The following is a 14,503-nucleotide window of genomic DNA, read 5'->3' on the forward strand; positions in this document are numbered from 1 at the left end:
ACAGAAGTGTATAAATATGCAAGGTTTCCTTTTCTATCGATGCGCCGTTTGTGTTTGTTTACCGTTTTTTTTCGCCCGTCTTTTCCATGAACAAAAAGCCACACAAAGAATAGCATTGGAGTTAATATGCCTTAATCCGGCCTTCTCGCAGACTGCTCATCCTGTGGGTGAAAGCCGCACACTTTAAGAGTCCCTTCCCAATTCTCATCTCTTTTCATTCCCGGGCCTCAACCTCATCTTTTTTTTTCCCCCCTCGATTTTTCGCCATCCCACTGGACAACATTGTTGCTTTTGTTGGCGGGTCTCACCGTGCCCGCTAAATAAAACATTTGCTGTCGGAAAAAGCCAGCGATAGCGCGAGCGAGTGCGGCTACGGCAGGAAGCCGGCGCGCCATTTTAGCCGTGTTGTAAAAACAAACGTGCGGTGTAAACGTGACGGCTCGGGAGGGACGTGTGCGATAATAAGCGGCCAGTGAAAGACGGCCATCAAGAGGTATGGTTTACCCCCGCACGGCTTCTTCCGTCGCCATTTTACCTGACAGATCGCCTTACCTCATACCACCCCCAACCCCCCAAAAAAGAAACACATAGTCTGTCACTACTGAATTATCGTTTTCCGCTGTACATGCTTTAATATATCTGCTGCAAACCATTACGGTGTATCACTTTACAAAAGTGCAGCTGCTGGACCCTCTATGGGGTTACAGTACACACACACACACCCAGAATGAGGGAAAGATGCCATTTTAAGAAGTTTTTCCTAAAACTGGTTCTCAACAGTGGAGCAATTGTGAAAAAAACTTTGGGAAAAAGTACCAAAGTGAGACATCGCCATGCGGTACAGCGAGTTCAACATATACGTCAACGTAGCAAGCTAGGCTATAGCTATGTTTTTGTCTTTTTTGTCATGCTTCCGTAGCAGTTGCTTACTGATAATTGAGTTTAAACAGAGTTCCCAGGTTTGTTGACAAAAGGGTTTACAACGTTCTTTGGTTACAATAAACAAAGGATAAAGAATGACAGCACGTTAGTCTTTTATCCTACTCAGACGGTTTAGCGACCGTTGCTACATTTAGCAACTTTTCCGACTTACAGTACAACCCTGGACCTTCAAATAATTTTTTATATACATATATATTTGATGGCTAGACAGGCACTCCAGAGATGCTACTAGGAAGAAAGTGGATTTTCATTCAGGAAATTCAAACTCTCTCGAAAGCATTTGATGGTACGACAAACAGTCCGAGAGGCCTGCATCACTTTTTTTGGTTTAACATCCTTGGAGTCTTTACAGCTCCTCTACATCAAAACTTTCTCTTCGGGATTTATAGTGCAATAACATCATGCCATTCCAGCTTCATCCATATTTAATTGGCCAGATAATTTGCATCTTTATCTTCATTTCATACAGAATTGAATCCATACAATTTAGTTTTAAAAAACAAAATTGCAACCACTGTGCGGCTGGAGGACTCGGAGAAGGGTAAACAGTATGCTTCATCATCACGACCTCCATTACCATCATGCTTTGGTTTCCATCACACGCGTTCTCATTTCCAGAGGAGATATTGGAAAATGGCTAGACATGTTGTTATCTTGCGTATCTCTTTAAGTGGCAGAAATGGATGCAGAGTTTAAGAGTCCATTTCTGTTCGTAATGGTACAATCAATATTAATGTACCCCGTGGGGTTAATTATCGGACTCCAAGGTTACTGCTTGTACCTGTTCCCCGAGCAGCAATAATCAAAGGACGATAACAAAAGAACAGTCGGACCAGTCATAGCAACTTTTAATGTAGCTTTTCTTTTCTCCAATAGTTAAGAAGGCAACTTATTAGACGTATTATGGAAAATTGACTTTTTAAGCGGGTCTCTCGAGTGCCTGTCCACTCATCTAGTGTGAAATTAAACAATCAAGGCAGTGGTTTTTTTTTTTTTTTAATCTGACTATCAGAAAATGTGTCTTTGAGATGTGTAATATAAAAGTATTGGGTGTCAGTCAAGGTCATTATTGTTAACAGTTTTTAAATATTGCCAATTAACTTAAACCAGATTTTATACTTATAAAAGTCCAGGTTTAAAATGTCCTTTGTTTTGACCTTTGTCCATTCTAATTTATTTCGACACGAGTTTTCAGTGTTTATTTTAAATGTATTACTAACTTAAGGCAGGTTGCTTATTTTATTGGCCCGTTTTTTTTTCTTTTATCTTGCGCTCTACAAAAATTAATTAAACACGGTTTAAAGTATTTGATTTAAAACACACAAACGTCAAAACAAAATAAAAAACAACTATAATGAAAAATCTAATTGTCTTTCCGGACGCACACAGCTAAACAGTATTATTTTTTTTCCCCCTCAAAGTGTTGGGTCCACACACACGCACCAATATTTTGGGCCGCACACTTGAGCAGATTGGGAGCCCGTGGAGGTTAAATAGCAAACATAAAATGTGTTTACTGTGGAAATTCCAAGTAAGATTGCTAATCTGTATACAAAATAGCCACCCATCCCCTCGATTTTAAATGTGTGACCTGGTTTACCGAGTGTGTGTGTGTGTGTGTGGGGGGGGGGGTTACTTGTATTGTCATTGTATTCTAGAGCAACATCTATTATTCACCCACTGCCAACTGTTTGCTTTTCTCCTTGAAAACAGAACAAATGGAAGTCATCCTGTTAGCGTCTTTCCAAGACAAATTTGGATTGATCAAGCCTAATTTATTGAAAGAATCAACATTTCGTCTCACGGAGACGCTGCGTTGGTTTCGCTTTAGGTGTCGCGCTGTCATGTCGGACAAGTGGGGAGTGACGACGGCGGCTCATTAATAGCGCTGACATTTAGCGGGGTGAACTTTCCGAGGCACGCCGGAGCCTTCCTGTCATTAACAACTTCATTGGAATACATACAAATCACTGTTGTCATTTAATCACCACATGGAAGCCTTTAGTCAGACATATTTTTAACACAATCTTGTTTTATTGGGGATTTCTTTTGGTTGAGACTTTGGTATAAAAATTAGGTATTGAGGTTTGCTAATATAATGTAGCCTGCTAGCTAAAAAAAAGGTATTGGCCAAGGCTAGACAAAGCCGCCAGTGCATTTTCATGCAGACTAGCTAATGGTTAGCTAGCCGCTAACCTGACAACAGCCAACTGTTTGCTCTCATTCGGCGCCACCCACGTCACTCACCAGATGAAGGGGGCTTTTAGGTTGAGTTAAACGTCATGGTGAAAACCGGCAATACTAGTGACGCAATGTGAGCTTTAGATGAGCTGGAAGAAAAGCGAAGAGAAGCACAACTCCTTCCAGGCAATTGGACTTCTTTTGCTGAGCCGGCACCCACCCACGCTTGGGCTGTGCAGCCATACAGTGTAGTTGATGTCCTTTCTACGTGGAAGGAGTCATAAAACAACCCCCCCTCACCACGGGGCTTCTGTCTGGGCCCCCATTTAAATGAGAACCACTGAGCTTGGCCCAGTTAAACAGTGTCTGCCAGTATTTGACCCACCAGGGACTGATCTTGAAGATACGGCACACACACACACACTCGCAAACACGATGTACAAACACAGAAAAAGCGCTGACGCTCAACTGCGATCTCAAGTTGCGAGCCGTTACCGGAACCACAGAAACAAAAGCTGGAACTAAAAGGGAAAAAGGTCAGGAAGTGAAGAGAGAGGTTGGGAGGGGGCGGGGGGTTTCGGTCATTCGTTGAGAAAGTCGCCCTTTTAGCTCTCCTGTTACGTTCCGTTCTCAGCAATAAAAGTTCATGGGTCAGTTTGACCCAGACATGTAATTTATATGTTCTAAAAGTGTCATAAAAAAAAAAAAAGACATAACTCCATTACTAACCATTCCCATTAAGTTTATTTATCACTCCAGGACATTCTTCACTGAAGATAACTTTTTTTTTTTTTTTAAGTAAAGATGGATAATATATAAACTTTTTTCCTTTTTACAAATAGCAAGTTCAAAACCAACAACTGAGTTTCTTCTACTCCTACTGTTTACTTTAAAGTGGGTCAATTTGAATGGTAAAAAACCTGCCGGGTTAACTTTTTAAGAGCCGCCGATGTATTCCTCCGCGATTGCCGAGACTCGTGCATGCACGATTACACACGCAAATCGAGCGGACTGTCAATTTGTCACATTCATCACGTGCCCTGCCTGACTCTTAACACACATTAGTGCAAAGTGAAGGTCTGTGGGAGCAGATTAATTACATATAAAATGCTGAAACTTTTAATTTAGCACCTCATTTCACTCTGTAAAAAAAAAAAAAAAAAAAAGTTTACAGGCTGGCATTCTGACACAAATTTAATTCTACCCTCCTTTCCTCCAGCTCCCCCTTGTTAATGGTCTGCTCTATTTTAAAAAGTCTGTTTGGCAGCTATGTAGATAACAGATGGAAGAAAAATGAGGGGAATTATGAGAAAGATTGATTTCCTGAGGATGAATGGTCTGGTATTCGCAGATTTATCTGAAACAGACTTTCTCAGACTCCCTGTTATTATTGAACAAACACACAAAGCCCCCCCCCCCCCAACTTACACACATGCGCGCACACTACCGCTATATGCAGACAAACAAGACTCAGGAGAAAGCTAAGAAAAACAGGAGCACCCTGGATTTGGAAATGCAAATATTGGATGTGGTGAAGAAAGAGAGAAAATGAAGGAGACTGTTGAAACTCAAATGGCTCTTAGAAACAAGTCCCACCCTTAAAATGAGAGCGAGAGAAAAGGTTTGTGTTGTTTTTAAGTTATTTTACAAGCTTGCTCTTTTAACGGCGAGAAACCGTTGGGATTTTACGAGGAAGATTGTTCAAAAAAAAATGTTGAAGCTAGAATGGCTCCCGCGAGAAACCTGGATCGCCTTGCGAAATTAAAGTTTGTGCTTTTAAGGAGAGTTAAACAGTACAGAGTGTTCAGGAAATGGTTGGACGTAAAATAAAAAAGAACAAATTTGGATCAGCACTCAGTAAATCACTAGTCCCATTTTAAATGAACTTAGCTGGAACCACAAAAAAATTGGGCTCTTCTAATCGGATTATGATTTGGTGGTAGCCAATGCCAACGATAAAATAAAAATTTTGCCAGCCAAATGTTGAGAAATTTGAAGGCTGACCAACATTTTTTCAGGAAATTCCATTCCTATTGCAAGTCATTAACACGTATTATACAAATTGAGTATTGCCAAACCAATTAAAACCCAATACAAGGAAACTCTCGATATTATAAATCTGTCTAGTTTTGTTCCTCTATTTTTTTCGCATCCCTCCGCTTCTTGAAAACGAAAACATGCGATCCCCCCTCACCTCTCCAACAAATTTATAGCAAAAAGAGCAAACACTGCCCATCTTGCAGGAGCCGTAATGCAAACCAGAGGCTACGACTCCCTCCGCCCCTCCCTCTTTCTTTGGATTCATCTCAAATTCGACTTAAGGACCGGCGAGGACTGCTTCAGTTCCTCATGCGAGCCTTGTTAAAAGGCCCCGAAAACAAACACAGACTAACAAACATTTATCAGCGGCAGGTCGCTTTAAGAGTCCTGAAATAACAGACGAGGATGCTGATAAAGAGGAGACAGGAAACGAGGGGGGGCGACAGGGTGGGGGTCTCCTGGTCTCGTCTTTCAGTTGGGACCGGTGGCCTCGCCTCCCCCCCCGCCTGCCTGTCTGTTCTACCGACATACACTGACCACAAGCCAGCCCGAGCCGATATTAACGCAGGGTCTGGTAACCAGCAAGCTCCATCACGCCACGGACATGTGACACGAGGGGAAACGGCGCTCAGCTCCATTACACGTGTGGTGTTTCCACACCAAATAACTCATTACACACCAATGGCGCTCTAATTCTTTGGGGATTCTATATATTTGCTTTTTGGCCCGTACGCATCCGACTCGGCACAAGACAGGGCGCAAAACCAGGATTAAAGGTTTAGCGTTGTCAATCAGAGCGAGAACCCGGCATGATTGAGAGAGAGAGCGAGAGAGAACGAGAAAGAGCGAGGAGGCTGATTATTCGGTTGACGCCTCCACGTGGGCGCCGTGTGACTCAGGTGTTGGCGTCACCCCTATTCACTTCTCAATTATTTTCCACCCGGGGAGAGAAGATAGACCGACTCACCAGAGCGCAAGATACAGTATGGAGGCTGCCTTGAATAACAAAAGAGAATCAGGGATGAGTGGAGCTGCGCTCGGGGCTGTTTTTCAAAACTGAAGGTCCATAATAATAATAATAAAAAAAACAGTGAATACTAGAAAAGTGCTTAACTCATTCTGATTGTTCACACAATTGCATACAGGGTAAAGGAGGACGTGTCTTTTTTTGTTCTCGGAGTTTCTGTAAAGTTCACAATTAAACACTGTTAATAGCTAAAAAAGTTACATAAATAGTATAATAATGTGTCCTATGCGGCTCTACTAGCCTAAAGCCGTTATTCTGTTGAATATTGGGTTTGTGGGCTATAAAATAAAGCGGCAAAATCCACCTGTGTTTATTCTAAAGAGGCGGCCATTTTGCTGAAAATGGATACCGAAGCGCTCAGGTAACAACCAATCACGGCTTACCTGTTGTTTTGGGTTTGGTCATGTGACGCTCACAAGCTAAGCTGTATAGAACATATTGTGAATAAAATGTTGGACTTGATTTTAAAGTATTAAACAGAAGTGATGGTAATCTTTGTGTACTTTATGGAGACTCTTTGCTTTAAAGTCAATTTTTTAGACTAGGTACACACTTTTACGTTAACGCAAGGAAAACAACAAGCCAAATGACCAGCGGTTTTGGCTGTTTATCTGCAGTCTAAGCATTTTTCCTTTTTTTTTTGTAATATCCATGTGCATATTTAAAAGTACATCGCAAATCCCTAATCCTCTTTGCTAGGTAGAATAGCATGTATGGCAGCGGTACAACATTCATTTTCTCTGTCCTCGCCGTTACGCAGGCAGAAATCTGAAATGAGTGCATTTCGAGGCGACACGAAAATGCAGAGCAACAGAAAAACAAATGACATTTTCACTTACATCATCCACTCTGCCTTTTTCGAAAAAGACATGTTGCGTGTTTGACACAAGCAGCCATACGACAACTCAAAAAAAGTCGTCACGCAAGGAAAAAAAACATAAAAGAAAAACATGTGCTACAGATTTCAGGCGACAACCCCCCCAAAACAAAAGTTACTCCTATTTTTTTTCCTGCCCCTCAAAGTTAGTCATTTCCATTTAAAATGACATGCCGGCCAGCGACTTCCTGTCAAGAGGATATTAGTGGTTGAGCGCCGGGGGTTGTCGAGGTGTGTGTGTGTGTTCAGGTCAGGTTGCCAAATTAAAGGGGAAGAGTGGAGTGTGCACTTACGCTCGCTCACGATGTGCTCTGTCAGCCCCCACCGCCTATAATGGCACGAGGAGGGCCACTTAGCGAGTAATCACCCCCCCCCCCCCTTGGCAGTGTCCTCCATGCACTCCACCCCCTCCCTTCCAGATTCCTGCTCTGATCTCCAATCATAAATGAAGTGTGGATCAAGAGGACAGTGGTCCACGCACGTACATTCCCCCCTTGGCAGGCATCCCATAATGACGGAGCTCTTTGGTGACTAAAGAGGCCACGCAGACCTTTGAATGAAGGATGACTACGTCTAATGTGTTGGTTGGCCTTCGCCGCTTTGAAGGGCCATTTTCTGGTCGCAGGTATGAAATGAGGCCACCCCCCTACCCCTCACGGTCATTACTCCCCATCTTGACCTGCTGACTGATTGCGACCGGGGCATATTATACAATTATTTTCATTTTAGAAAAAAGCTAAATGTGCACTGAAGTGTCCTATCATTGCCCTACTCACGCACATTACAGTGGAACCTCTGCACTCTCAGCACACCATTCATCCTGGGCCTGTTTTGCTTTTTCATTGATTTTGTACATGAAAGAGCATTTAATTTAACATTTAATTGAATTTTTTATCTTAAATCATCCCTGTCATCAATCTAAGTGGCAATAAAGGGAAGATTTTTGTACAAGATGTCAGTCTGCATGTGTTGCTGCACCGTTTGCAGTCAAACGCCTACAAAAAGGTACAAAAAAAAATTCTTTTAAAAAATATTAATTCTGATTAAAAATCCGAAAAGACCCAAAAGTTAATTATCTGACTCTATAAGTTTGTCCATGTCTGTTAAGTTCTCAGCAACTAAAAACAATGATGAACACGTGACCCTTCCCAACGAACTATTCGGAATCATGCTCCGCCTCAACGAATCCCCTCTCCAATAGCGTTCGTTTGAAAAAGCAACATATTCCATGGCTTGTGGAATGAACGCTTGGCGTGCACTACTAGCATAACGTGTATATTACGCAGGGGACACAGGTCAGCTACTCCGCTCTGGCTGTCAAGTACTTGTGGCGCACCGTGCTAATGGACTGCTAATAGAAGTGAATGTTGCTCCCCTGTAGTGGAAAGTGTCACATCGGGGTGATTAATGACACCCGCGACCCCACCCCCCAACACACACACACTCCGAGGCCACACTTGTCTATTGCTCCCTAACTTTTTTCGTCAACCTCCTCCTCCTTTCCTTCCTCTTCGTCTCTCTCCGCGCTAATCGGTCTGTTCCATTGACTTCTTTTGTGTTCTCGTCATTCCCCTTCAACATTTCTCAGGAAGGGAATCGACATGAAAGCAATCAAGAATGTCGAATTCAGCTTTAAAAAACACAAACATAGAGGAAGAAATGTGGAAAAAAAAAAAAAAATGGTTCCACCAGTGGGTGCAGTCACATACAACTTAACACCTCATCAGGAGTTACATTCAGGCCGGTGTTTGTAATGAAATATTGCGGTTTTCCAAAGCCGAGACTAAACGAGCTTGAAATTTGACGGATTTCAGACTGGAAAATATAACAGCCATTTGGAGTGACATCATTTGAGCTTGGAGGAGCCAAAGGAGAGTTGAAGTGAAAGTTGCCCTGCTCATTCATTCCAGTTGCGGCAAACGAAATTTAGATGGCACCGAGTTGATGTTCACTCTTTCCATATGAGACTTTTCGATCTTGCCGAGCAAAAGAACAAACGCCACAACTAGCATCCTTAAACAGCCAACACGTTTTCTTTTTGCCCCCCCCTCATAAATACTCCATGAAATCAAGAACAGCAGCAAGCTCAGCAGCCGCTTTTCCTCCTTCATTATCACTCGCTACCAGCCGACCCCGTGCATCTCTGACCCATCGCATCGCTCGCCTCTTTTACCATGTAGCCTCTCGGCTCACCTGAGCGCCACAACGCGGAATGATAATATCCCCTCAATTACATGCCGTTGCCGACTTTAATTGCGTCACGCTGGAAGCCCGTCGGGGTCGGCCAAGGGCTATCGTGTGAGGTAATTCCTGCGCGCACAATGCGCTCATTGTGCACGCAGGGCCCGTGCTTGGTGAGTGACCGCTACGGTTGTAATGTTAGCGCCCCCCGAGGAGCAAGTTGTCAAGCGGCGGGAAAGCCTGCAAGAATCATAATGATAGAAATAACAGTCACTTTTAACGGGGCGGCTCTCGGATCGGTCAAAGCCGGAGCGCTGCGGCGCTGATCGTAAAGTCTTAAAGTGCACTGAGTCACAGACTATATATATTAAAGATCCTTTAACTTTTCCGCCTATAATCAACACCCGGAGGACACATCATCAAAAACGGAGCATAAGAACGCCATTGTTGTTTGGGCGCCAGCACACTGAATTTGATTTAATACCTGCTCGACATTGTCATCATTGCCCTACAGGCGCACATTATCAAAATTTACACTGTCAGTGTCGACATTCTTTTTTTTTTTTTTTTTACACAAAAGAAAAAAATTCTGTGTTTTGCTTTTCCTTAACTAGTGTTTTTATCACCTTGAATTACTCAGACTTCATAAATGGAGCATTCATGAAATTGACAATTGTGGCTTTGGTGCCAAAAAAGATCAGAGGAGAGCATTTAAATATTCAAAAAGAAATAGAGAAAAACTGTTTGAGACAATTTGGATGCACGCTCTTATTTTCTTTTGAATGTTTTGTTTTCGGTACTCCATACTGAAAATCGGGACTAGATACTCTCAATCAAGAGGCTAGGATTAGGGTAAAAAATAAAACTGATCAATAATATGCATGGAAGAATGCACAGGTGTATAAAAACAAAAATATATATATATATATATATATTTGAAAGCTATAAGTATACAAGTTTTTCAGCAGACAGACCAGGATTTAAGGGGCTAACACAAAAGTGACAGTGCCACCTAGTGGCCTGGAATGCACAATACCAGCCTGTAAACAACAAAATTATAGTGCCACTTGTCGCTTTAGCCGCAAATGCTCCTATGATTTCAATCCCAAGAACCGTGCTTAAAATTAGAGCTGTAACTGTAGCTTCTTATGAGCGCCGCGGCTAATGAAATCTTAACCAGTGCAAATGTTTTGAGGTATTCACTCTCTAAGCCTCACACGTACACACTCGGGCTTTTCGAGGGGCCCCGCCGGAGACACCTGAAGTACATCTGTTCTTGCACAAAGGCTTTCCAATCAAAATGCTGTCACGCAGCGCCCTGCGAGCTCTCAGGCAGCTTCTATCTGCCTCAACCTGTCTTCTTTGTCACCAGTTCAGAAGGTTAATGAGAACTCTTATTTCCCAGAACTCACTCACAACTCAGATGGGGCCGCAGTGACGGCCCATACGCGTTAAAATGAGATTAAAGGAACCTCCCACACAAATATAAAACTCGAATGGCTCTCTCAATGGACCGCCGCCAGGGCCCAACAATGCTGATTTAGATTAGAACCACATTGGGCAGGACCTTCTGTTGTCATTAACATCCATCCACTTTTCCCATAGTTAATGGAATATATGTCATGTTGGAAAAGTGTAAAATAGGATAACAAAAATGAGGGGGAAAAGCAGATTATGGAAATCGGCAAGCCGATAACTCACATATCTTCACTGTCACAAGGCACCTAGACTGCCGGAAAATACCCAAAAAATCAAACTGCTTGGCTACCTGTTAGCTTATCTGATCAATTCAAGTCACTACCTGCTTGGCTATCGTACGTCTGTCAGAAAGGGGCACAAAAAAAACGATATCTGGCCGATTATCGGTATGGCGTGTACCCCGCTTAAGCAGCAGGGGTGTCCCGGTGAGTCACTTTGATCGCGCAGTCGTTTTACACTAAAGACGTGAACCTCCAGCGACTTGAAAAACGACTCCAGCTCATCAGCGCGCTTAAATTAGCCCGTTAATTACACCGAGCTAAGACAATGTTCTCTTGCCGTATCGACCTCTTAATGGCCAGAAGAAGGGCCTTATTCCCATCAAGTCAATGACACGGGGTGGGGATGAGATCTCTGGGGCTCTTGTGGGCGTATTATGTCATTGCACCGTGCCCGTTCAAGAAACCGGACCCGTTATCCATTGCGGCTTTTTCTCTTTTCACTCATTAACTATGCAGGAGTCAGATGGAGGCCTGAAACGACCAGATAAGGTTGCTGGTTGCCAAATGTAAGCGTCTTTGCAAAGCTACAACTTCTGCCCTACCTCCAATAAAAAAAATAAAAAAGTTTGGAGATGTAAAAAGCCACGTTACACTTCTCGGCCTTTTCCGGAAAGCTCCTACGAAGTCCTTTCCGGACACAAAGACGCTAGCTAGGCTTGTGACACGCATAGCGAGCGCCCGCGCAAACCAATTCCAACACCTTGTTCCCCATTGTTTGACATCCCATCTGACTTGAGAAGGCAGCAGATTAAAGTAAATGACTCCGGGTGGCTTGCGACGTTATCTCAACGCTTGGCAGACAGCGATGAGAGCGAGAGAGGGGGTGAGAAAAAAAAAAGACTAAAGACTCGCCTGGAAATGTTCTCACAATAGAAACGTCACACTTGTTTAGTTGAGAATGAGGAATGTTTCCCGCAACCCCCCCCCCCCCCCCAATTCCCTTAGAGTTGACATTTAACAAGCCCTCATAAGTGTTTTTCTTGAAATCAGTGACTAATAGCAAGACATTTTTTTTGAGTTAAGGTTATAATGTTTCTTTTTATATAGCATGCGAAAATTATTCAAATTGAACCAATTCGGTGGCAAGAATTATTTATGTCTCTGCTTTGTGCTGCTTTTTCCAATTTGTCCTTCAATTGTTTCCCTTTTGCAGTGCTTTGTTCAGTTTGATCATTTGTTGTGACGTCGGTGAAATTAAGATTTGTTTAGTTCAGTTTTTCCTATAAATGCCTCTCATTGTACTATTCACAGCATATATTCATGCAAATAACAAGTCAACATTTATTCACAGATAAAACGGTGCCCAACTATGTCATCTCAATGATGTCATCGAGATGACGCCCAAAATAAAAACACTTTATCCCGTAATCCTAATTACCTGAGAAGTTAACCTGAGCTTTTAGTATTTCACGCACGTCTCCCATGCGGAGTTCACAGCCCAACTTTTCCTCCCAAAAATACAAGTCCCCAAAAAATGTCATGCGAACTTTACCTTGAGCCAGGCTGGTGCGGACCATGGTCAGGAGCAGAAGCGGCAGCAGCACCGGCAGGGTGAGCATCTCCGGCGGGGACCTCCTCGCTCCTCTCCGTGCGTCTCTAGCAGCGTCGTGGCCCATGACGGAGGAGCCAATTTTGCGCTCCCCGGGGCGCTGTTTGCAGTTCTTTTTTGCACAAAAATGATAAATTAAAAACTAAAAACTTAACAGCCCCGAAAAAGTATGCTGCCGTGAATTAATCCAAAACAGCTTTGCGGAGCTCCACTAGAGAGGACCAGGTGGCGTTAGAATCTCTGCCCGTCTGCTGCACACTTGAGCAGCTCACTTGTGGATCGACGCCCCGGTTGCGGACGCATGCTCCGATTTAAGTCCTCCACGCCGCTTCCCCCAAATTCCACGTTGCGTGTGTGAGTAAGCTCCGTGTTTGTGTACGTGTGTGTGACTGTGACTGCGTGCGCGCTCCTTCCACTGGCTGTGGACTGAAACAGTCAAGAAAGGAGAGGAGAGGTCTCTGCGGCTACCTTTGCTTCTCCAGCCAATCCACAAGCTCGTGGAAAGTGGCGGCGCGTTAACAAAACCTGGCGCGGATGACGCTGACGAGAAGGAACGGACGGAGGGCGAGCCGCGTAATATGGAACGCACGATTGCATCGAACCGAATCGAATCGTCCCACTTTAAATCGGCACCTCTCGGTACGGAATGATCCCACAGAGTGTTTCCCACCACCTGATCCTCAATGCTTTGCAATGTTACGACACTACGCATGTCCTGCTCCGATCCACATGGACCCCTTGTCCTGCCTGTTTTGCATGTCTCCCTGCTGCAACACACCTGATTTAAAAAAATAAAAATAATAATCAGCTCGAAAGAAGCTTGTGAACGATCCTGATATTTTGAAACGGGAGTGTTGCTGCTGGGAGACTAATTTGCAAACAAGCAGGAGAGAGCGGCCATTGATGACCGATTTTGGACAACACTAATTGTGTTTGACCACATTTTGGTGATTGCGTTAGTAACGTAAGTTGCAGAGGATAAAGAATATATGACAACATTGCAAACAACTGTCGCTTTTGGTTGAGTGTGTTTGTGCACATTTTGGGTTGGTGCGTTTGTAACTTAAGTAGCAGAGGATAAAGAATATATGACAACCCGAATAGTGTTAAACTGAAAAACTAAATGTGTTGATGTAGTGTTTATGCTTGATACGGCTGTTTTCACGTTTTGTGTTTGATTTCACATTGTGACATTTTTATTTGCTAGGGTGTAAAATGGCTCAATAAAGGCTGGAAAAACAACAGATCTCTCCAAATGATTTCCTTTGCTTGTGCAGGTGTACCTAATGAAACATCCCGTTTGGATCTATCTCATTGCACAGAGGAAATTTACTCCTGCGGTTCTGATTCGAGGCTGATTTTCTACATATGACGGATGTGGAAGCAATGCCGCCTCCCGGTGATTAATGTGAAATATGGGCATGACACTATCTTTCGCCAAATGAAATGTGATGACTTTTAAAATATGAATCTAATTCCCGCGGCCCTCCATCACCATTTGCAGGGGGGGTGTCAGCGGGCAGCTGTCACGGCTTTCAGCTTCTGGCTTTAATGTAAGGACGATGCAGGAAATTACTCCTGTCTGGCACGCCGAGATGAGCGCCGGATGGTTTCACTTTCGGACACTTGCATTCAAACGCCTTGGCTGTAAGGTGGCGGCGTCGACGCAGTGAAAATAGGCCAGCCCCTGCGTGAATGCATCGCTATCATCACCTTCCAGATCAGCTCATATGTGCTCGATATGAAAAGCTGAGAAAGGAAAGTGAGGTCGCCGTCATTCTTAAACAATCCCGAATCGGTGTCCGTGTGAAACATCTTCTCCGGCCGCTTATATGCACTTAACCCTGCCGTCGGTGTGTCACGGAGCGGGAATTCGCCGATTGGACTTTATTTTTCCGCTTTGTACAATCTTTTTTTTTTGTTTCGCTGACTGGAGTGGAAAGAAA

At 43.6% G+C, this 14,503-nt stretch overlaps 1 protein-coding gene across 3 annotated transcripts in view; it reads right to left on the reverse strand.

Moving 5' to 3' along the window:
* Positions 1-14,503, reverse strand: part of unc5cb (unc-5 netrin receptor Cb) — a 123,598-nt gene that overhangs the window by 70,776 nt on the left and 38,319 nt on the right. For all 3 annotated transcript variants that reach the window (XM_049738055.1, XM_049738054.1, XM_049738053.1), the window contains exon 10: positions 12,501-12,669. In XM_049738055.1, coding sequence (XP_049594012.1) covers positions 12,501-12,669 — 169 coding nt within the window. The remainder of the gene's footprint in view (positions 1-12,500; positions 12,670-14,503) is intronic.

The sequence above is a fragment of the Syngnathus scovelli genome, chromosome 13 (assembly GCF_024217435.2).
Source record: "Syngnathus scovelli strain Florida chromosome 13, RoL_Ssco_1.2, whole genome shotgun sequence".
NCBI lineage: Eukaryota > Metazoa > Chordata > Actinopteri > Syngnathiformes > Syngnathidae > Syngnathus > Syngnathus scovelli.